We start from the raw sequence: 22,478 nt of genomic DNA, 5'->3' as shown, positions 1-22,478 counted from the left end.
ACATGGTGGAGATGTCGAGGAGCTTGAAATGTTCCTCACAGCCGAGCTGAGCAGCCATATCTCTGAACTCCTCTGTTAACCGGACCAGACCCAAGTCCAGGTTGAACTCTGCAGGGAATGTCACAATCCAGTACCTGAACACACACATTGAGATTTTAGCAACAAATATTTTGACAGTAAAAAGATGGTGACATAACAAACCTGTGCTACAATGGAAAACATCTAAATCATCCACTGAAAAAGACAATGAGCCTTGTGACCTTGTGACATGTGGCTCGCATGTGATGCCCTTTATTGTGGCGGTATGGTGCAGGAAGTTCCATACAGTTTCTGTCACATTTACAACTTAGAATTGTGGGATGTCCACACACCTTTTGACTTGGCTTAGAGCAGTGTTGTCCTTCAAACACAGGGTAAGTAACTGGTTTTAATTGAGGATTAAAACAAAAGCTAAGTGTTCATTGTCATATTTATCAAAACACAGGCAATGAGCATTGTGAGGACAAAGTCTAATCGTGGCCTCTGATTTCTTAGTGTGTAACCTTGAAACTGTATAAAATGGAATTGTATGCCAAGCTGTAAGCTCTGGGTTAATAACTGCAGTAAATAAAGTGTCAGGTGAAATGAGGTTAAGGTAGTCTTGGCTTGTCTTTAGGCTTGGGAGTACAAAGTGTTAATGTGAGGCGATGGATGAACGTGTATGTAGCATCTTACCTCATTAAATAACAAATCTTCAGCCTGGTTTTCTGGCAGTTGTCACCTTTGGAGTCACGGTACGTGGGGTTCAGTTAAGGACTTTTTTTGAGATTTGACAAACTAATACACTGCAACGTATGATACATCAGCTCATTAAGGAAATAGTTAATCATACTTTAAGAATTAATACAAAAATAATAAAAACAGGAAGCCAGCTTGTCAACAGCCGCAGCTGCTTTGTCAGTTGAAGCCATCATGACTGCAAGTATCCTGGGCGTCTTCTCCTCTCTCAACATTCCCTCAGCAGTGGCTATTACTTGTCTAATTTGAGATTGATGGCAGTTCTCACCTCAGACAGAGTGATGCATGCAACATCCTCATGCAAGAGAGAAAGTTATCTCAGCCGGTTTGTCATAGTGTGTCAAACCATTTTTTGCAACTTTTCCAAAACAAACAATCTGTCAATCAATAACTAATACTAAAACAGCAGTACATATCTCCAGCAAGCTGAAATACAATTAGCCAGCAGTATTTCAACATATTGTTAAAGCAACATTATGTCATTATTTAAACTTCAAACCCCGAACGCCTGTTCTTGCACTATGTAAATTTGGTAAGCACAAGATATATTCTCCCATGAGAAGTGTGTAAAGCTTTATACAACTAAATTGAAATTTGGTAAAACTGGATCATTTGATGTTCTTCTACTGCTCTGCCTCAACCCTCTGTGAACCCTCTGTGAACTCTCTGTTTCCTCATGGACAGAAAGCTTTACTTGCTAAAGTTGCGCCAGGCTCACACTGGTTACGGAAGCTGACAAAGCTATAGAGCTAATCTCTCTCGCTCAAACCACAGTCACCAACAGCGGTGACACTAAGCTGTTGATGTTTGTCTGTGTTAGCACAGTTGTCGACTCGCTAAGTAATGTAAATATAACAGATTCCTGAGTAGCATTACAGCTGACAGTGGTGTATAACTGAGTTGCACTCTGAAGCTGTAGGGGTTCAGAACCCTTGTTGCTTTAAAGCACTGTGTTAACATGCATTAGATAATTATCTTACAGGCTTCCTGCCAGATAGGATATATCATCATTAGTTTTCCCGCCAGTTCTGAGGATGTAATGTACCAGCGATGCATCAGCAGCAGGTTGCGAGGAAGCAGGTTGGCCTGCAGCTCCCCACTGTCATCTATGAAGAGAAGTGAGTCAGAAATTGTCATTAGGTTTAAACTTAAGGTAACAGGCACTATGTTAACGTCCATGTGGCAGGTGTTCTTACTTACTAATCTAATAGGATCATTCTGATGATATTCTATATTTTTATTGTCAACAAATCCCATGAAAAGACCCAATAAACAACAAATTGATCCAATCGACAAGTATTGTCTGTGTATCGAAAGCCTGATATATCTATCATGTATGAGATGGACTAACATATTTCTGGTGTTGGTCTTTTCTTTGGATTTTAGAAAAATCTTATCATAAAAGTAAATATGTGTGTGTGTGTGTGGGATGTTATGGCTGTTGAAATATAGTGTTCACTGACACTAATGAAGGGTGGATGTTGTGTCAGGACTGGATTAACAAGATAGCGGCCCCGGTGCAAAAACTGAGCTGTAAGCTCCAATGCAACCCTGTTTTTTTGTTTTGTTGTACTGTAAATTGGTCAAATAGAAAATTCTTTAAAACTATGCAACATTTAAGCATAATATTCCATAATTCATACAGGTATTAAAAGTACATTTTGACCCAGGGCCCCTCTACAAGACAGTGCTTCAAGATGGAAAATGGAAAAGTTTAAATTTCTGTTTATATGAATAAGTTAATCAAATTACCATAAACTAAATGCCACACAGTGAACCTTGAGCCTTTGGGGCCCCTGACAGCCGGGGTCCAAAAGCAGTCAATTGGTTGCAATTCATTCACGGTTACTTACCAAATGCATGAGTGCATTCATTTAAGAGGGCATCAAGAGAGGCTGCCTTTCCCAAAGTGGATGATCCCATAGTGCCAAGCTGAGGGAGGACAGAAGTCAACACTTCCTGCTCACTGCTCTGGACCAATCAGGGTTTTCCTGGGTGCAGGAGAGAGACAACCATCAGTATAGGATTTAGTAGGAGCATAAATGTATTGTGCTAGTGTTATGATCATGTGAAGTCAAATTTTCCCATTTATTTGTTTGTCCTTAACCAAATACTTTAAGTATTAGTATTAAGTAAATACTTTTGCTGATATGCATGTGTATATTATGTTAATCAATTTGGCCTCAAAGCATTGATAATCTGTATGAACTCTTTATTTGTCCCATTTAAAAACAGGCAAAGGAGCCAGTCTTCAGCAATATGTGTTGCATGCACACCAAAGATATTCAAAGCTTCAGTAAGAAGGCGGTCTGAAGCAAAATCAACTGAAACCAATGTCCACCAAAGCAGAAACATTGTATGGTGGGGCATTTATGAAACCTACTGCCATTCCTAATGACAAAATAACACTAACAGCAAACAGTTATAGAGTAGCATTATGTTTATTACTAGTTATTGACGCTAAACATACAACATAGTAGTTAACTTGCAGACACATTGTATATTTCATGCTATTCAGGGTGGGCATGTCATACAATCCAAACCAAATAAGGTTAAGTTGTAACACTCCCTATTTACTATATATTGCACCATATAGTGCGTTCAAAGATTCCATGGCATGTGTACTACTTTGTGTTAGTTCTTTACTACGATGCAGTGCTTTGCTATTGATAGATTGGTAACACTATCTGTCATTGATGAAGCAAAATAAAGTGTTGATTCAAACCATTTTTGCATCATGTGTACCCTCAAGGCCATGTGGATGCAGAAAGTATAAACTGGGCTTTTAAGTTTAAGCACCATTTAAGTGCACTGCTTAACCATCAGGTCAAGTTATATTGATGCCTTTTGTTGAAACTGGAGTGCATTAAATATAATTAAATAGAATATGTATTCTCTGTTACAAACCGAGCTTTAAAAACCAAACCATGTCCAAACTATGGATAAAGAACCTTTTTTTCCCCACAAATTTCTAAATCATTAGGTCCTTATGACGGCTTTCGATTCTCTCTTTCTCTTTGCCCAAAGTAGCAGCTTCACTTGTTGATATGCTGAGAATTTCACTGATGCTTGTGGTGCACTTTATCGGATGTGACAATTAAAATTAATCCTACACCTGATCATACTATCAAATCCATTTCAGGGAACAGACTCTGTCGTGGCTTTTGTTCAGGCTGTTCCCAGCCTAGACAAAGTGTCTGTTAGATGTGGCCCTTCTATTCATTTCTATCAATAATAAGGATATTTTGACTCATGACATGACATTTTCATCCCAAATGATGATGTTTATAACTGCATGTTGGATGTTATATGCTTGGTGATGATATTTTTACCAATGACAGAAATGTTTCAATAATCCATAATGACATTTATACAGATGCCAGGGATATTTGTAACATCAACAATGATAGTTATACTAACAACAAAGACATGTCTATATGTCTATATGCATGAGTTGACATTTTAATAATATTTATCAAAATTACCAATAATTATAATGAAAGCTAAAATCCAAACACCGATGGGCCTTTCTTGACTGATCAACATGAATAATCTATGTCCAAGTCATGCAGACTATTCATATTTCCCCTCAAATCAAGAATCTAACAGACATGGAGCAACATTAGCATTAATGGTCACGTTTCTTACACCTGGCAAAAGTCCAATTTTCACTCTTCTTTGAGCTGTTTTGGTCTCTACCAACTTGTTGGACCCTTTAGCTGCTAAATGCTCCTCTGTGTTCACCTGCAGTCTCTTACTTTGTCTGTCTGCTGTTTGGAGCTGCACAATTGGCATACAGTGTGTTTGTCAGAGCTTGCTCACTGCTTGCTGCAGACAGAAACAAGATGTTTACATTTGACTTCCTCTTTCTGTTTGGCAGTTGTCTAAAACTGTTTTACATAAACTGCTTATAAGAACAAATGATTCCAAACAAGCTGTACATAGATGTATTCTCATTCAAATGTGTTTTATAAAAATTAAGAAATTGGTGAAGTTCAGATTTGAACAAGACCAATAATCTACAGCGATGTCCTGAGCTAAATGCTAACATCATTAGCATGCTAAGAATGATAATGCTACACGATATTGGAGTTTTTGAGCTGTCCTGCTTAAGAAGACCTTGCGTAGTGTAAACAATATCTTGCAGCCAACTTCCGGCTGTCAGGAAGAGACGCAAAGAAACCATGCGAGGAGAGGAAATGAGTAAATGTGTTTAATATTCATGTGGATGTTGATAGTGACAGCCTTAATAATGCATTTATCTCAATATTAGATTCAATTGGGTTCAGTCAGAATGTACATGAACCAACTCACTGTTTAAACCACACTCTGGACCTTGTTCTGGGATATGGTGTTAAAATTGAAAGTGTATCAGTGTGTCCACATAATCCTCTTCTATCAGACCATTTTTTAATAACTTTTGAAGTCCTGTTACTGGACTACAAGCCAGTAGGCAAAATATCCTACGCTCGATGTTTATCTGAAAGTGCTATGACTAAATTTAAGGAAGTGATTCCATCAGCACTTAATTCAATACCAGGACTCAATATCAATATAATGGAGGACTCCAATGCTAACTTTAGTCCCTCCCAAATTAATCATCTTGTTGATAGTGCTGCAGCCTCACTGCGAATAACACTCGACTCTGTCGCTCCTCTAAAGAAGAAGATCATAAAACAGAAAAAGAAAGCTCCATGGCTTAATTTACAAATCCACAAACTAAAACAAAAGTCGAGAAATCTTGAAAGTAAATGGCGTTCCACTAAATTAGAAGAATCTCGTTTAGTCTGGTTAGATCATCTTAAAACGTATAAGAAGGCTCTCCGTAATGCCAGAGCAGCTTATTACTCTTCATTAATAAATTTCTTTTCAGCAATGTAGCCAGGCTGACAGAGAGCCACAGCTCTACAGAGCCTTCTATTCCTATATCTCTCAGTTTATTTGAGGTTTTTCAATCTGGATTTAGAGTTCATCATAGCACAGAGACGGCACTGGTAAAAGTTACCAATGTCTGTTGGCATCAGACAAATTGACTTGTCTCTGTTCTTGTCTTGTTAGACCTCAGTGCTGCTTTCGACACTGTTGATCATGACATTCTACTGCAGAGACTGGAACATTGTGTTGGCATAAAAGGAACCGCACTAAGCTGGTTCAAGCCCTATTTATCTGAGCGATCTCAATTTGTACTTGTTAACGATAAATCCTCCATGACAGCCAAAGTCAGTCTTGGAGTTCCGCAGGGTTCTGTACTTGGACCGATTCTATATGCTTCCTTTGGGCAATATTATAAGGAACTACTCTATAAACTTTCATTGCTATGCGGATGATACCCAATAATATCTATCAATTAAACCAGAAGAAACCAATCAATTGGCTAAACTTCAAGCATGCCTTAAGGACATAAAAACTTGGATGTCTAGCAACTTTTTGATGTTAAACACAGACAAAACTGAAGTTATTATATTTGGCCCTAAACGTCTCCGAAATGCATTTTCTAATGACATAGAAGCTCTGGATGGCATTAATATCGCCTCCAGCACCACCGTAAGGAATCTTGGCATTATCTTTGATCAGGATCTGTCTTTTAACTCCCACATAAAACAAATCTCAAGGACTGCCTTCTTTCATCTACGTAACATTGCAAAAATAAGACACATCCTGTCTCAAAATGATGCAGAAAAACTAGTCCATGCATTTGTTACTTCAACGCTGGATTACTGCAATTTATTGTTATCAGGTTGTCCCAAAAAGTAGCTTAAGACTCTTCAGTTGATCCAAAATGCAGCGGCACGTGTATTGACAAGAACTAGGAAACGGGATCATATTACTCCTGTATTAGCTGCACTGCACTGGCAAAATACAGAATATAATTCAAAATCCTTCTCCTGACTTACAAAGCAATTAATGGTCAGGCTCCAGCATATCTTAATGATCTCATAGTACCTTATAAACCAACTAGAGCATTGCGCTCCCAGACTGCAGGGTTACTTGTAGTTCCTAGAGTCTCTAAGAGTACAATGGGAGCCAGAGCCTTCAGCCATCAAGCTCCTCTTCAGTGGAACCAGCTTCCAGTTTGTGTTCGGGAGGCAGACACCCTCTCCACATTTAAGAGTAGGCTAAAGACTTTCCTTTTTGATAAAGCTTATAGTTAGGGCTGTCTCAGGTTTGCCTTGGATCAGCCCCTAGTTAAGCTACTATAGGCTTAGACTGCCGGGGGACACCTCCCTGCTCTCCTCCTTCTCTTCCTCTCTCCTCCATTTATGTAAATGTATGTTATTAACTCAGCATCCGGTGCATCATCCCCAGAGTTTCTGTGTCTCTCATGTGGCAGGTTGCCACTGATAAAGTTTACGTCAGGATCAGGAATCGTGGCTGCGCCTGCTGCCCTGGTCCTGCTGGACACCAGGAAGCCTTTTTGACATTTTCCTGGATTCATCCATACTTTCTCTTTTTCAACACAACATCATTTCTGTCAAATGTTGTATTTGTACTATGTTGTTTATCCTGTACACACGACATCTATTGCACGTCTGTCCATCCTGGGAGAGGGATCCCTCCTCAGTTGCTCTCCCTAAGGTTTCTTCCATTTCTTCCCCCTTTAATTATAGGGTTTCTTTTAGGAAGTTTTTCCTTGTGTGATGCGAGGGTCGAAGGACAGAGGGTGTCGTAACCTGTACAGTCTGTAAAGCACACTGAGACAAATGTATAATTTGTGATATTGGGCTATATAAATAAATTTGATTTGATTTGAATGTATCAGTTCATCAGCTGCAGCGTCCAATCAGTGACTGATATCCAGTCAGGGGGGGCGTGTCCGCTGGAAAAAGATTTAATTGAAGGCTGCTCTCGTGTTCCTCACCCAGAAATCCTCAGAGCAGGAATAAGAGCTTTGGGATCAAGTGAGCGAGGAAATATTAAATAAGCGACTTAGGATGTACCCCCAGTTTTCTTTTATTAGTTTCCCTTTTCCCTGTGTGTCCAGTGTTTCCCTGTGTGTCCAGTGTTTCCCTGTGTGTCCATGGTTTCCCTGTGTGTCCAGTGTTCCCTGTGTGTCCATGGTTTCCTGCGTATCCATGGTTTCCCTGTGTGTCCAGTGTTCCCTGTGTGTCCAGTGTTCCCTGTGTGTCCAGTGTTTCCCTGTGTGTCCAGTGTTTCCCTGTGTGTCCATGGTTTCCCTGTGTGTCCAGTGTTTCCCTGTGTGTCCAGTGTGTCCTTGTGTGTCCAGTGTTTCCCTGTGTGTCCATGGTTTCCCTGTGTGTCCAGTGTTTCCCTGTGTGTCCAGTGTTTCCCTGTGTTTCCCTGTGTGTCCAGTGTTTCCCTGGCCTTCCCCACAGACAGCCTCCTGATTGCTTCGACACACACCTGTCCAGCCTGCTCAGCTGTTTCCCATTTGCTCATCAGCAACAGTAGAACTACTCTGGTTCTCCAGTCACTCATCCCCAGATTGTTGTTTCAACCAAGTGGACACTCGCTCTTGGATGCTCACTTTTCATCTGAGTTTCTCCTGTGTAAAGTTTTTCACTAACGTGTCTTACCTCCAGGATTACATCTCACCCGCCTTCTGACCTGCCTGCCTGCTCGCTTTCCCAATCCAACACCATCTCCAGCCTGCTAAGCTCCGGTCTCGCCATTTCCCCAGCTACACGCTGCCACACTTCACAATTCACACTTTTTGGTCAATAAAACGTTCCTTTCCTTAACTCCCTGTCTGTCTGTTTTGGGTCCGATCCAACTCTGACCGTAATAACATAGATAAGTTTGAAATTGATATTTATATGTAATGACAAATATATGAAAATATACCACTGCGAAATACTGTAAAATATATTACATATGTAATACTTTATGAATTAATAGTAAATTACTTATGGTCATTATGTTTTAAAAATATGACAATACTGTCAAAGCAGACAGGAAAAGTGCAGTGAAATATTAAGATGTATAAGCTTCCAGGCAGATAACTTGCAGGTTTTAGGGTTAAAGGTTAGGGTTGTAGAGTAGAGGAGGCAGGTAAAGCAGGTACAGATGGCTTACACACAGCACGGCATGAAGCAACTGACTGGGGCTGGTATCTGTGCTGCCATGGTGAGCAGGAGGGTGTGGGAGTCAGATGACCAGGACGAGGAAAGTCTGACAGGTGGAGAATGGCAGTACAGCTTGATAGAGATACTTGCTTGGGGAAGTGGTAACATAGCTGGAAGGAGGAGCAGAGAGGCCAAATGGGAAAAAATACACAAAACTGCCTTTGTGACAAACATAGAATTGAATCTGTCGGTGGGCACTTTGTTTCTGTTGAAAGCACATGACATTCATGTTGTGCACAAACCATCCTTTGAAATGATTTTCCATTGTGTATCCACTTAAATACAGGTTTATATTAAAGGGGGTCTATTTCAGTCTCTCCACACACACGTAGACATGTTCTCAACACATCTCTAAGTAGATATTTAAGAGCAGGTAATGACATGATACACTAACATCTTGAAACTGTTTTTAATGTGTAAGATTTCAACTAAAAAGTTCATAACTTCTATCCTAAGTACCTGAGTTCTAACCAAGAAAATTTCCAGCGCCTCTATGCTCCTATTAAGAAGTGGTTTCTGTCTCCAAATGCAACATGTTACATTCGGCACTTTTGAAAATACAATATTGGTCTTAATTGAATCATTGCCAGAACAGGATTTAATCTATACTCGTGTCCATAAGAAGTCTAACACTTGATGTTGTCCTGGGGTTTGTTGTGCTGCTTGGAATATCTGTATCGTAGGATCAGCAGCCAGCAACATTATTCAGGCAGCTGAATGAAGATTAGCAGTGCATTGTGGGAGCTGGGGACTTAGTTAATGGCGTAGTAACACGCTGCCATCACCTTGGTGAGGCAAAAAGACGTCACTGGCCAATTTATTCTGTGACGCTTGTGTCAACATCAGCAATCTCTGTGTGTGCTTGTGTGTGTGCGTGTGTGTGTGTGTGTGTGTGTGTGTGTGTGTGTGTGTGTGTGTGTGTGTGTGTGTGTGTGTGTGTGTGTGAGTCAAATGAATGACGACATTGTTCCTTGACTATTAATAGATGAGATCTTAAAAGGGATTTGGTGATTCCTCATGTGTCTGGTGATTTCAGTACCAATATCACCCAAAAATTCTTATTCATAAGTAATACTGAGAGCACTGAACACTGAAGCAGCCTTTGACTCATAAATGATTCTAACATATTTGTTTATGTGAATCTAATCTGGTATACGTCTTCTACCAGTCAATGATGCAGACGAGTGCGTCCCATCATTCAACAATCCCAGAGAACTACACAGACTATGTGTAGGATTTATAAATGTCTGACTAGTAACTTTTATCTTGTTAGCTAAAAAAACTTTTAACCTCTTAGAAGGTGGGCGAATTTACCCGAAAATACCTACAAACGACATACCCAAAGTAAATTGAAAGCTGCTCTTCAACCATTTGCACCAGCTGCATGATTTTGGTCTCATTCGAAAGATAACTCTCTTATTGTTCTAAGAATCACTCCAAATGCTTCTGGCACTGAGTTATAGTGGTCTGAATATACTGAATTTGAAGAAAATGCACTCCGCCAGAATTTCTTTGTTGAAAAAGATGTCTGAAGATGGGTATAGCTGGTAGTCCCGAGCTGAAATATACAATAGAAATATAGAACCAAGTGTTATCAAGTTATAACCACCAAATTTCAGATAAAAAGGGATAAAAACTTAATTTATTAGACAGTTTGTCTAAGAGTAACACCAGGTGTACACCAACTGTGCAATATGTACATGTACTGTACATATTATAATATTTATTAATAAATATTATTTTTATCTATTTATAAATAACTATTATATACCCATATTCCCTGTTAGTAGTAATCACACAGAGTAAGTGAAGTATAAAGACATTTTTTTCTAATATTCTTTATGTATTTTTTTCTGTACAATAAATAATAAATATTATTTTGGAAATCAATTTTATTTAGAAAAAACAAATCAAGGGAAGGGTCCAGGGTCAGTCTGTAACAAAAGAAGAGGGTGGGCACTTTGACACTCATTGGCTCATGAAGGTTGTAAAAAACCCCATCAAATCTCCGATTGGCTCAAATGAAGTGGGCCGGCGGGCCACACAAGAGGTTTTAAAGCTGTGTTTACTCGGAACAAGCCGTAAACACACACATATATATATATATATATATATTTATTATTATTATTATTATTATTATTATTATTATTATTATAAAGTTGTTATGCCAAACATGTTAGCAAACATGTCTCTTGTTTACACGTCCAGCACATATGGAATAGCATTATAGTGTATTTGGAGCTGTAAGGTGTATTTACTCTGCTAGCTCTATTTGGGTTTTGAACAACCGCTGAGCTCCACAAGAACAACAAAAAACTAAACCAAAAAAACACAACAGTGTATTTGTTGAATATGCAACAAAAACAATGGTGAATCCTCTAGGAAGGTAATATGTCCGCCAAATTAAAAATACAACATCAGCGAAACACCATCCATTCAGGCCATAAAAACAAAACACTGATAAGACACCTTCGGCTGAGGAGAACTGTAGAGTTGGTGGCGTTTCTCTGTGGGTTCAACACTATAAGCAACCCCTTTCACATCACACGTAACCATTTCAAAATCATAATTAGTGCAGCTTTTAAAAACGAAAGTCAAAATGACCTTTTTACATGATTTTGAGTTCACCCCATACTGTCTCAATAGGCTTACGTTCTGAACAATAATACCACGTCAGTTTTGTGAAGGAAATTCTCAGTCTTTGCTGACACTGCAGCAGTGTTTGATCATTGGCTATTGCAGTTTTTTAATTACATGAACCATGGCCGTTGTCTTGCTTACGCTCCATCCCGTCATTTTCTCGGCCAATCACTATACAATACCTGTCTGCCTTGAATAACACACAGCTGTTTACAAACTGTTTCTGTTGCACAATCAAACTTTCCCTTTTGAATGATCCTCTCCGTGTTTACTCACCAACTTTGAAAGAAGTAGTCAAGCAATGAGGGAAAGTACTCCGAACTCAAGAAAAAGTACTTAAGTATCATATATTATAAGAAAAATATAATAATAATACTATCATTCAATATATAATATTCAATATTTATTGTGCATTTTGTCTCTTTTTGTGTGAAGGACAAAGCGAACGGAAAGAAACGGAAATGGTTTAAGTGGCGCTGGATTATTTACACAATCCTGTACAGTCTGTAAAGCACACAGAGACAAATGTATAATTTGTGATATTGGGCTATACAAATAATCAATTGTGTATTATTAACATAATATCATTATATTAAATGTTATCCTCAATACCGTATATCACCATATATCAATACCGTATACCGTATCACGAAATCGCCAGACGTTTAATAGACCAAATCTAATAAACCAGTAAAAGTAATGTACAGATTCCAAAACATCAAGCAGTGGTGGAGAAAATATACTTTCCACCACTGCTCAGCAACTTCCAATTTGAGAATTCATTGATAACTGCAGAACTATTTCATATCGGCTTCTGATCTGAAACAATGTTAAGTATATGCGGAAACCAAGTTCCAAATTTTTCATTTTAGATTTGCCCATACAGCCTGATTATGATTTATACACATGTATTTTCTTACAAACACATATATTGTGTGTGTGTGTGTGTGTGTGTGTGTGTGTGTGTGTGTGTGTGTGTGTGTGTGTGTGTGTGTGTGTGTGTGTGTGTGAGTCAAATGAATGACGACATTGTTCCTTGACTATTAATAGATGAGATCTTAAAAGGGATTTGGTGATTCCTCATGTGTCTGGTGATTTCAGTACCAATATCACCCAAAAATTCTTATTCATAAGTAATACTGAGAGCACTGAACACTGAAGCAGCCTTTGACTCATAAATGATTCTAACATATTTGTTTATGTGAATCTAATCTGGTATACGTCTTCTACCAGTCAATGATGCAGACGAGTGCGTCCCATCATTCAACAATCCCAGAGAACTACACAGACTATGTGTAGGATTTCCACAGTGCTTGTGTGAATTTCTTCTAGAAATAAGGAGGAAAAATCCTGTTTACAAAAATACCCGTGTACGTGTTGACTAAGATACAGTTATGACAGCGTTACAAACCCTATAGGAAGTTTCTTTGACCACAGCTTGACAATCAATAAAATCCTTTCATTGTTGACTCGAGCTCCAGAGTACAACCATGGGCAATTACAACGTTGTTACTGTAAGACAGCTGATACATAGAGAGAAGCCTGCACAATTTAATTGTACAGGAGTATAATGACAATAAAGTTATTCTGATTCTGATCTATTATGTCCTTTGTGCTGACATCAGGGTATATCTTGAGGACTTTGCAGAATACTTTCTGTAAGTATAAGTGTAAATAAACCGTGTTGCAGGATTACTGTAAGAATGATTACAAAGGTCAGCTGCTAATTAGCAAAGTAGGTAAGCTAGCATGCAGCAACATAATATGGATAGTGTCTTGTGCCTTGATCACATAAAAGCTCTACATTTCTCCTGTTAAACGTAATCTTAATGCATTGCTAGGTGCTTGTGATGGTATGTCTCCTTGATGACATTAATAATTCTCATGACCCAAGCAATAACAGTTGTGAGTACGGCATACTTTTGGATTCTGTTTTCAGAAGCATAGAGACGGCTCCAAATAGATTTTCCATCCGTCCATTATTAACACCTGCTTATCATGTGCAGGGTCACAAGGAGCTAGAGGTTGTGAGTGCATTATACATTGCACAATAACAGAAGTTGGTGAGGGATTCAAGCACTTGTCGAACCCACCTGTAAAATCAATGTCTACCTGGTTGGGCTGGACAGTAAGTCTGGATGACTCATTCAAGGAGCTATATCCATGCTTAATGTAACCTCGGAAACAGAACCCACAGATGTTGGAACTTTGCATGTGAGTGTGGGGCTGGGAGAACATATAAAGCACACACGAAACTGAATCCATCGGGATTGCAATGGAGCGCGAAACAAAGAAAAGGGACAAGGAGGCAATAAGAGGAGGAAGATATGAGGTGAGATTAGCTTGTAAAAATGAAAACTGTGACTTCTGCTCCAGTCATGATGTGTTCAAGAGATGTTTTGATAAACTCACTAAGAAGTTTAAGGTCAGGATTATTTCATTCAGGAAAGTGTGGAACTGACATCCAGCTGTAGTATCTGCCACACAGAGCAGCCATTAATGAGGAGCGCTTCACCACTAAGCTCAGAGTTTGTTTGATGCTTCTTCGCATGCTACAGGTTGTCAATCACTTAATGACCTCCTAATGACAGGTCCTCCTCTGAATCCTGAGTTACTTAGTGTATTGTTGAAGTTCAGACAGCATGCATTTAGGCTTTCTGCAGATTTCTATACAAGAGCAAGACGGGAAGTATTGAGATTTCTCCGGAGTGATGACTTTCTTAAACCTCATGTAGAAGTCAATATATCCATTATGACCAGAGTACCATTTGAAGCATCTACCAGCCCTTTTTTTCTGGCAGCGACCATTAAACATCACTTGGGAAAGTACCAACTATCGTATCCTACTGTGACATCTACACTTGACAAGTGTTTGTATGTAGATGACCTGATTTGTAGTGCTAAAAAGCAGCCGCCAGTTTATCAATGCAAGCCAAAGCTATCTTGCAAGATGTGCAAAGGGAGCAAAACTCTGGACAGCTAAAAGACCTGTGGAATGAGAAAAAGGAACACATAGATAGTGGAAATTTGAAAGTGAAGAGTATTGTGTTAAAAGTGATTTAATTAGCGTGTATAACAGAGCAGGGTCTTTTGGGAGATTAAAAAGAACACCAATAGGGGTGTGTTACAAGATGCTGCACGCATATTGCAATCCAATTGGATTTCTTTCTCCCTTTACCATCAGAAAGAAGTGTCTTTTCCAACGTGGCGCAATGAGCTTCCTGAGGATCTCTTGAATCTATGGCATCAGTGGTGCCTGACATCAGAAATATAACTATCCTCACATGTTATCATGCAGCACATATGGATCATGAACATTACATCATACCTGTCAACCCTCCCGTTTTTCCCGGGATTATCCCGTATTTTTAACCTTTCAAAAATGAAAATAGGCCTAATTTTAAAAAGTGTAGGCTACAGTGGTAAAGTGGCCTCCGATTCCATGTATAACACAGAAGAAGAAGACGAAAACATACGGATGAGAGTCACAGTGAACGGGAGATAGATGGAGACGCAGTTGTATCTCATCAATAAAGTTCAAAGTTTATGCAAGTAACTAGACAAATGGGAGGAGACCTTCCCTTATTTATTAAAAGCAGACTTGTGCTTTTTGTAAAGTGTGCCATTCAGATGTTAGCATTGCACACGGCAGAAAAAGCGATGTTCGCCACCATGAACAATCGTCCAAGCACCAGCACGCCAAGAGTTACAAAACATATACTGTCAATGACTTCATGTGTGACAAGAACTGTTTCAAAGGCAAACCAAGTGGCCAAAGGTGAGGGAAAGATGTCAATGCTTTGCACCAGAAATAATGTAGCCTTCAGCTAGCCTTGAGGCAGGCAAAGTCTGCAACCTATGTTTACAACAGGTACCTTGCAGATGCTACGGACTCCCACACTGAATAAAATATATATGCAATTAAAATACATACATCTTATAAACATGTCTGTACAAGTAATACATAGTTTAAATAAACATGTAATTCCTGAACCCGTCCCTTATGTGTTTAGATTTACATTATATGGGTTGGGGCTGGCTGGCTCAGAGCTGTTAACTCGAAGATGGTGAGTGTACAGTAACGCTCATAACATCTAAAACAAAAACAAGCGCCTCTTAAGAAAGTTACGTCACCCAGAACCCAGTTCTTTTATCGGAGTTGCCTTATTGTGGGATTCACCATCATCTAAAGTTACAGGAATTCTTTGCAAAAATGTAATTATTTGGAAGCTGCTTAGTGGGTGGCGAAAATGGTCAGGTCAATGAAGACTTGCCTGCATATAGTGATTGGAAAAGCATCTCTTAGATATGAAGAAATCAAAACAATTCTGAGAGAAGTGGAAGCAGTTGTTAAATCTCTTGAGTTGAGCAAATTGTGAAAATAAAAGCACATTTTTGAATACATTATATTATTATATTATTAAGGTGCTTAAAACAAACACACCTCTGCAGTATTATTAAAGTGCCTAAAACAATACATGGAATCGGAGTTTTGGACTTCCGGTGGAATCGCAATGCATGCTGGTGTGGCGGGGCTAGAAAAGTGAGCACCAACTCTACAAGGACCGCCATATTGGATTTCTTCTTACATTGTATTTGGCTAGTTTTTAGTGTGTAATCATCGCTCTTCTAGTTATGGAATTTGGACACTGACATTGTGTGGTGAAAGGATGTTCAAACAGTGGGAGAAAGCTAAATAAATGGGCAGAATCTCATTGTGAGCTTCACGATTACACTCGTTTGATGAAAAATTGCGACTGCAAGCCCCCGTTCGAATATTTCCATTTCCAACAGCACTAAAGAACAATGATAGAAGGCTAGCATGGACCAACGCTGTAAAGAGACAGGATTACAATGGGAAGTCTTGGGAGCCCAAGAAATCTTTGCGGATTGGCAGTGAGCATTTCATGCAAGGAAAACCAACAAATGAATTCTCTGATCCTGAACTCGACCTGGGGTATGTAGTCTATCTACTTGATTTATATATTGACAAATGTACTTTCTATATATTGAGTTTTATAATAATTAACAAACACAAGTTAGGTGTATATTTATAATAGCTTACCCTGCAACACAACTGCAATAAGCACTTATGATATCGCCAGTTTTCTTGACTGCGCAGATCCATGCCGAATGTGGCGTATGGGAAACTTTCATTGAATGAGTACATTTTGCTTTCAAAAAGCAAAACTCAGAATCTGCGAGAGGATTGAAAGATATGTTTCAACCAGCCAGAGTCAAACAGTCTAAATGCTTTGCCTTCTTTGTATTCGTTCAAAGTTTGTTTATGAAACTCGATATCGTTCCCTGGGTGGTCAGACATTAAAAATGATGTTATATCGCTGAGGTATATCGGCGGCCAAGAAGTCATGCTGTTGTTTTCATTGACTCAGCCATCCTGCAATGTCAAGGGATCAGGCACTGAAACGCCACTCGGCATAACCAAAAGCTTCGTCTTTTCTTTTTCTGTGATTGAAAGTCTTTCATTAGCTGTTGGTTGCTCCTCAATGCCCATCTCTGATGCAGCAAACACCCTGGCAATAAGCTCGAGTTTTGTTCCTGAAACCTTTCAATTCCGCTTGCGGCAAAATACTTTCAAAGCTTCGACTTTCCACATCTGAACCTCATCATAAGAAAGGAGTTCAGAACTCATTGTAGAGTAGTAGGTTTGTTTACAAATCAAACCCCAAAAGTAAAAACACAATGTAAACACGTAGAGAAGAAATCCAATATGGCGGCCCTTGTAGAGTTGGTGCTCACTTTTCTAGCCCCGCCACACCAGCATGCATTGCGATTCCACCGGAAGCCCGAAACTCCGATTCCATGTATTGCACCTCTTCAGTGACGTCATGTCACACACATCAGTTCTCGATGAAATTATCATCTGGGGATTTTGTGTTCTACTATTAAATGTTTTTGTCTTACTCTATAGTCAGTGTTGAGGAAAATAAATCAACTGTTTCTGTCTTTCTTGAAACAAAAATATTTAATGTGGTTTATTTTGATTTTGGGATTTTAGTTGTTAAACACATTATAAAAAAAGAGAACTCTTGTGCTAGCTATTATTAATGTTAGCAGTGAGGGAGTCTGTGAAAAAGTGAAATAGTCACTGTATGTTTAAAGTTTTACAGTCTACGAGTAAACAGAGACATTTTCTTAAGCTCTTCTTCAACAACACCTGTAACTAGCACCACAGAAGAAGCATTAGAACAACTTGACTGCAATTTCAAAGGTTTCATCATCTAATATTTGATAATCTCATCCATAACAGTGTGCTAAAATTTACCAAAAAAATTAATAAGGGTTACTAAAAAATATATTTTATAAAACATTTCACTGACTACAACTACAGTAAATTACAGTAAATCCAAATCTTGTGAAAAGAATAAACGCTGATTCAAGTTAGAAGTACTCATTTGTTCAATTTCACTTCACTTCAAGAAACAACACATGTAAATAAAAGTTAGGAACCTGATGGTTTTAAATATGGCTGCCGTGAAAATTATTTGGCTAGTTTGATCATTGATTGATGATCATTGATCATTGTCATTAAATTTTCTGCGGATATTAATTTTCCCATGAGGTTGATCCCAATACTTTTGGTAATCCACTGTCCATTGTTCTGGCACCATTAGGGCAAAATCTGCACTAGGTCTCTATAACTGGAATTCTATTACATTTGTTGAGGATGTTTATTGTCCCAATTGGATATATCCTAAAAATAATACCATATAATGTATATGAAACTATAGCATCTGAATTAAGTTACCATCCTATGATGTATGAATGAATTATTCCCTTTTATTTGTTTAGAAATAATTTTATAATCATAGGAAAACTTTCAACCCTAATCTCAACTGGCCTCTCCAGCTGACCCATGGAAAGTAAGCAAAGGAATAGAATGTTTCAAGCTACTGACACAAAAGATGTTGCCTATTGCATACCATTTCTGAACTTTCAATTTTATATGTCTTGTACGCAAACATATTGAACTTTTATTGCTAAATAACAAAGTGCAAAAGACTTGTTTGTTATCAGAAAACAAGTTTCATCATCATGTCCTCATTTGTGCAAAATATCACATTAATAAAAGCAAAACATGGGATATTTTTTACACATCAAGGATATATATCATTAGAGCTGTTTGCCTTTGCTCTACTGCAGGGACATAAACTGGGAATAATTCATTCATATTTGCATCAGTCATTTCTCTTTATGAGTTGCTGTACATTCCAATGGTGCTCGTAGCCATGTGCAGCATGCTCACATAATTAGTTTGTATGGAGTTCTACATTTCTTAAACAACTTTCAAATCTGTCTCCATTCTGGGTCCAAAGTCTACCCTTCCAATGTGTTGGGACAGGGAAGGTAGTTCAGGTCGCCAGGTCGCCAGGCTAACACAGACCTACGGGTGATTTGAAGTCTTCAGACCCAGCATGTCTTTTGTGTGTGGGAGGAAACCAGAGTCCCAAGAGGAAACCCACACAGACACTTCATCACAAAAAGCCACCCAGCCAGACAATATTTCTTCATTTCACAATAGACTACAACAGCGGTGCTTGCCTGTTCCTATCACACGTTTAAATCTAGCGACATTTCTTAAGTGAATAGTTATGAAAAGCCTGTTCTTGGGAAAGGACACATGTCCTACTCTTGATCTTGACTCAATCTCATGTGCTTGGTGTTGGACTTGTCATGATATAAGATTTAAATTTCACTGTTTAAGTCAAAGCATAAATCAAATATTAAGCAATAAACATTAATACAATTAAAATGAGTACGAAAATCTGCAGAATTAAAGCAAAGACACTTCATGTTGACTACTGACAGTGTGACGCATAGATGCCTCCCAAACAACAAGAAGGCCATTCTGAAACTTTCAAAGTGTTCTCTTTCACTTTGTCCTCAGTGGACATCACGCTGCTTTCATGGTTCGTAAAACATTAATGCGTTATATGTCAATTGCTACGGGATACACACACTGATTTCTTCCTTTTGATTTCACAGCTCAGCTGTGCATGTTACAGTCAGCTGTGCCCTTTAGCATGACTTGTGCTTTTCTGCCTCCACTAATGGGTCACTGTGTCTCTGCCTCTGGTTTGAGGATGCGTCATTGTGTATTTTATGAGTAGTCCAGTGAAAAGACTGCTTGTAGGTGCATACACAGACAGACATTCAGACAGAAGGTATAATACAAATGCAAAGCTGCACAAACACACACACATCCATCCATCCACCCACCCACCCACACACACAAACACACACACACACACACACACACACACACACACACACACACACACACACACACACACACACACACACACACACAAGCACACACACACACACACACACACACACACACACACACACACACACACAGCTCTTAAAAGGTCTGCCACACATTAAGATCTGTTTAATGTTCACAAAATATCAATTTACCAAAGCTAGACAGAGACACAACTGTAACCATCTTTGACTTGTACTTCTTACCACACACACACACAGTGTTTCAGCCCAACACTGAACGCCTTAACTACACAAAATAAAGCCACAGCTGAAAAACTACTTACTAAAACTGTAAACTCTCATTTTGTCCATTCATCTTGAAACAACAACCAGCCCTTAAATGTTGTTCTTGATTTCACAGAAATTATCAGTTATAAATCTCTCACAAACTACACAATCTATATTTCACAAGCAGTCAAATCTTACCCCCTGAACAGCAGCGTAACAGCAACCATCCAGGTTAAAGATCAGTCCCTCCACTGAGAAATCTCTAACTGCTGCTGGAAACTGCAAGCTGCTACTGGCTGTCAAGTGGAGAGACTCCCATGGTGGAGCTTATACTACGCTATGACCTCCGCCTCCTCTTGTTGGTAAACACAGCAGCCTGGAGCAGCAGCAGTCCTGCCATGTGACCGTATCTACACACACACACACACACACACACACACACACACACACACACACACACACACACACACACACACACATAACCAGGTTGTGAGAACCTTGGACTGATATATATATATATATAGTTAATACTACATGCTTAAAGGGACCCCACAATATTAAATAAAAATAAATGATAAAAACAAAACTGAAGTGAGAAATGTACTGCTCAAGACCCTAATCAGTCTTTTTTTCCTCATAATTTCAACTATATATGTAATATTATATATATAGACCTATCAGTAAACTTAAAATGTAAAACATCCTGAACCCCGCCCCTAAACCATAATGTGACATTAAAGTAGCTGCACTCAGCGGTCTTTGTGTTTTTCTCTCTTGGGGGCAGTATAACATGAAATATCTCATAACGCTGCTGTGGATAACTTCTTACTCTGCAGTCAGAAGCAAACTGCTCCATTGCATATCATTGGAAACATGCAATTAAAGAAAATACTTGTAGTTTCTTCAGTCATGTGGAGTTATGTTTTTAGAAACCTGACTGATGCAAGATTGGTGCGGCTCCACTCGACTCGCCTCATTTGGTAGCAGTTCCTTTTACCCCTATCTCCTTTCCTATAGTACCCTTTTCAGTGGAGGCGGTATTCTCAGCTAATGGCCGTAGCAATGCTGCGTGAAACTGCAGTGAAATCATCTTAAACTGGACACTCGCTGAATCCTTTTAACAGAGGAACGTCCGCACTTCGTCAATTGTACTACATAGTGTACAGATAGTTTTGTGTGCTGCCATTTTTTTATAAATTTGGATCGAAGGAATAAAGAAATTGCGGTCACTATTGACGGTAGCTTGGCTATTTAAAAATGGCAGGTTTGTGTAGCGCTAGTGACGATTCTCACACCTCTTAGTATCGTCTCAGCTCTCCTGGAACCTTGATCGAGGTGGTACCAAAAAATACTATATACTATCCAAAACCTTTGCTAATGAAACCCATTTCGCGCATCTCCAGCTGCAAAGCCGCTCACAGATGGAGAATACATGAAAGAAGCATTCTTAAAAATATCAGAGCATCTATCTTCGGACTTTAAAAACAAAGATGAAATTGTTCAGAAAATTAGAGATATGTCTCTCTCTGCAAAGACCGTCAAGGACAAGGCCATTAAAATGGCAACACACATCACCAAACAGCAAATTGAGGACATCAATTAAGCTGAAGCATATTCAATCGCCTGTGATGAGAGATCATTGAGTTGATACTGCTAAAAGAGTTTAGTTTTGTCCTAATAACAATTAAAAATAACAATACAATCTCAACAGTTTCCTTTGTCTTTCTGTAATTTCATAAATTCAACAAACTATATATATATATATATATATATATATATATATATATATATATATATATACAACTTAAGCTGTGTTATGAAATATGTGTTGCAGCTCCAGACACATTTTATTTGGTGGAAGAGGGGCAAAATGGCTCTTTTGATAGTAAAGGCTGCCGACCCCTGCACTAAAGGATCCACCATGTTTAACCAGCGAGTCCATGATCTGCATCAGTCTGCAGTTTGGAGCTGAGCAGGTATGTACAGTGGGTTTATCTTTACGGCCTTCTATGTACAGCGTAATTCTTCCCAATTAACAGTGTAATTGTAACTGTGCACCAGTACAGTAAGTGTGATGGGAACACGAGGTAAAGTTAAGGAATGAGAGGGCAACCTATCTGGGAACGTATACTGTGGGAATTTTTAGAATAACACGTAGCTTTTCTAATATTATTGCATACAGCATGACCGACTGAGCAACAATCTGGAGTTCGGGATGAATTTAAAGAGAACTGCACTGTGAGTATTTTTAACGATTCTAGTATTATATGTATGTGAGTGTGACATCCTTGGGAGCTGCACACAGATCATAAACAAGCGTCCACCATTAACGTTTGCTGATTGAGTCAGCTGAGACTTCTTCTGTGGAGCTGTTGTTGTACAGCCATCGCTGCTTTTGGTTTAGTTCTCCTCAGTTTTTGGATGTGAAATTGTAGAGATCAGAAGAGACGTGCTGAGTTT

General features: G+C 38.9%; 1 protein-coding gene across 3 annotated transcripts in view; it reads right to left on the bottom strand.

Annotated features, from left to right (window-relative positions):
* rasgrp3 (RAS guanyl releasing protein 3 (calcium and DAG-regulated)) overlaps positions 1-22,478 on the bottom strand; it is a 50,546-nt gene that overhangs the window by 20,946 nt on the left and 7,122 nt on the right. For all 3 annotated transcript variants that reach the window (XR_003833578.1, XM_029450550.1, XM_029450549.1), the window contains exons 2-5: positions 2,631-2,768; positions 1,781-1,883; positions 715-777; positions 3-134 (exon numbers count right to left, since the gene is read on the bottom strand). Coding sequence is in view for 2 of the 3 variants with exons in the window: in XM_029450550.1 (XP_029306410.1) it covers positions 3-134; positions 715-777; positions 1,781-1,883; positions 2,631-2,700 (368 nt within the window). In the remaining variant the exon portion in view is untranslated. The remainder of the gene's footprint in view (positions 1-2; positions 135-714; positions 778-1,780; positions 1,884-2,630; positions 2,769-22,478) is intronic.

Source organism: Cottoperca gobio, chromosome 15 (assembly GCF_900634415.1).
Source record: "Cottoperca gobio chromosome 15, fCotGob3.1, whole genome shotgun sequence".
NCBI lineage: Eukaryota > Metazoa > Chordata > Actinopteri > Perciformes > Bovichtidae > Cottoperca > Cottoperca gobio.
This window is presented reverse-complemented; position numbering and strand designations above follow the sequence as displayed.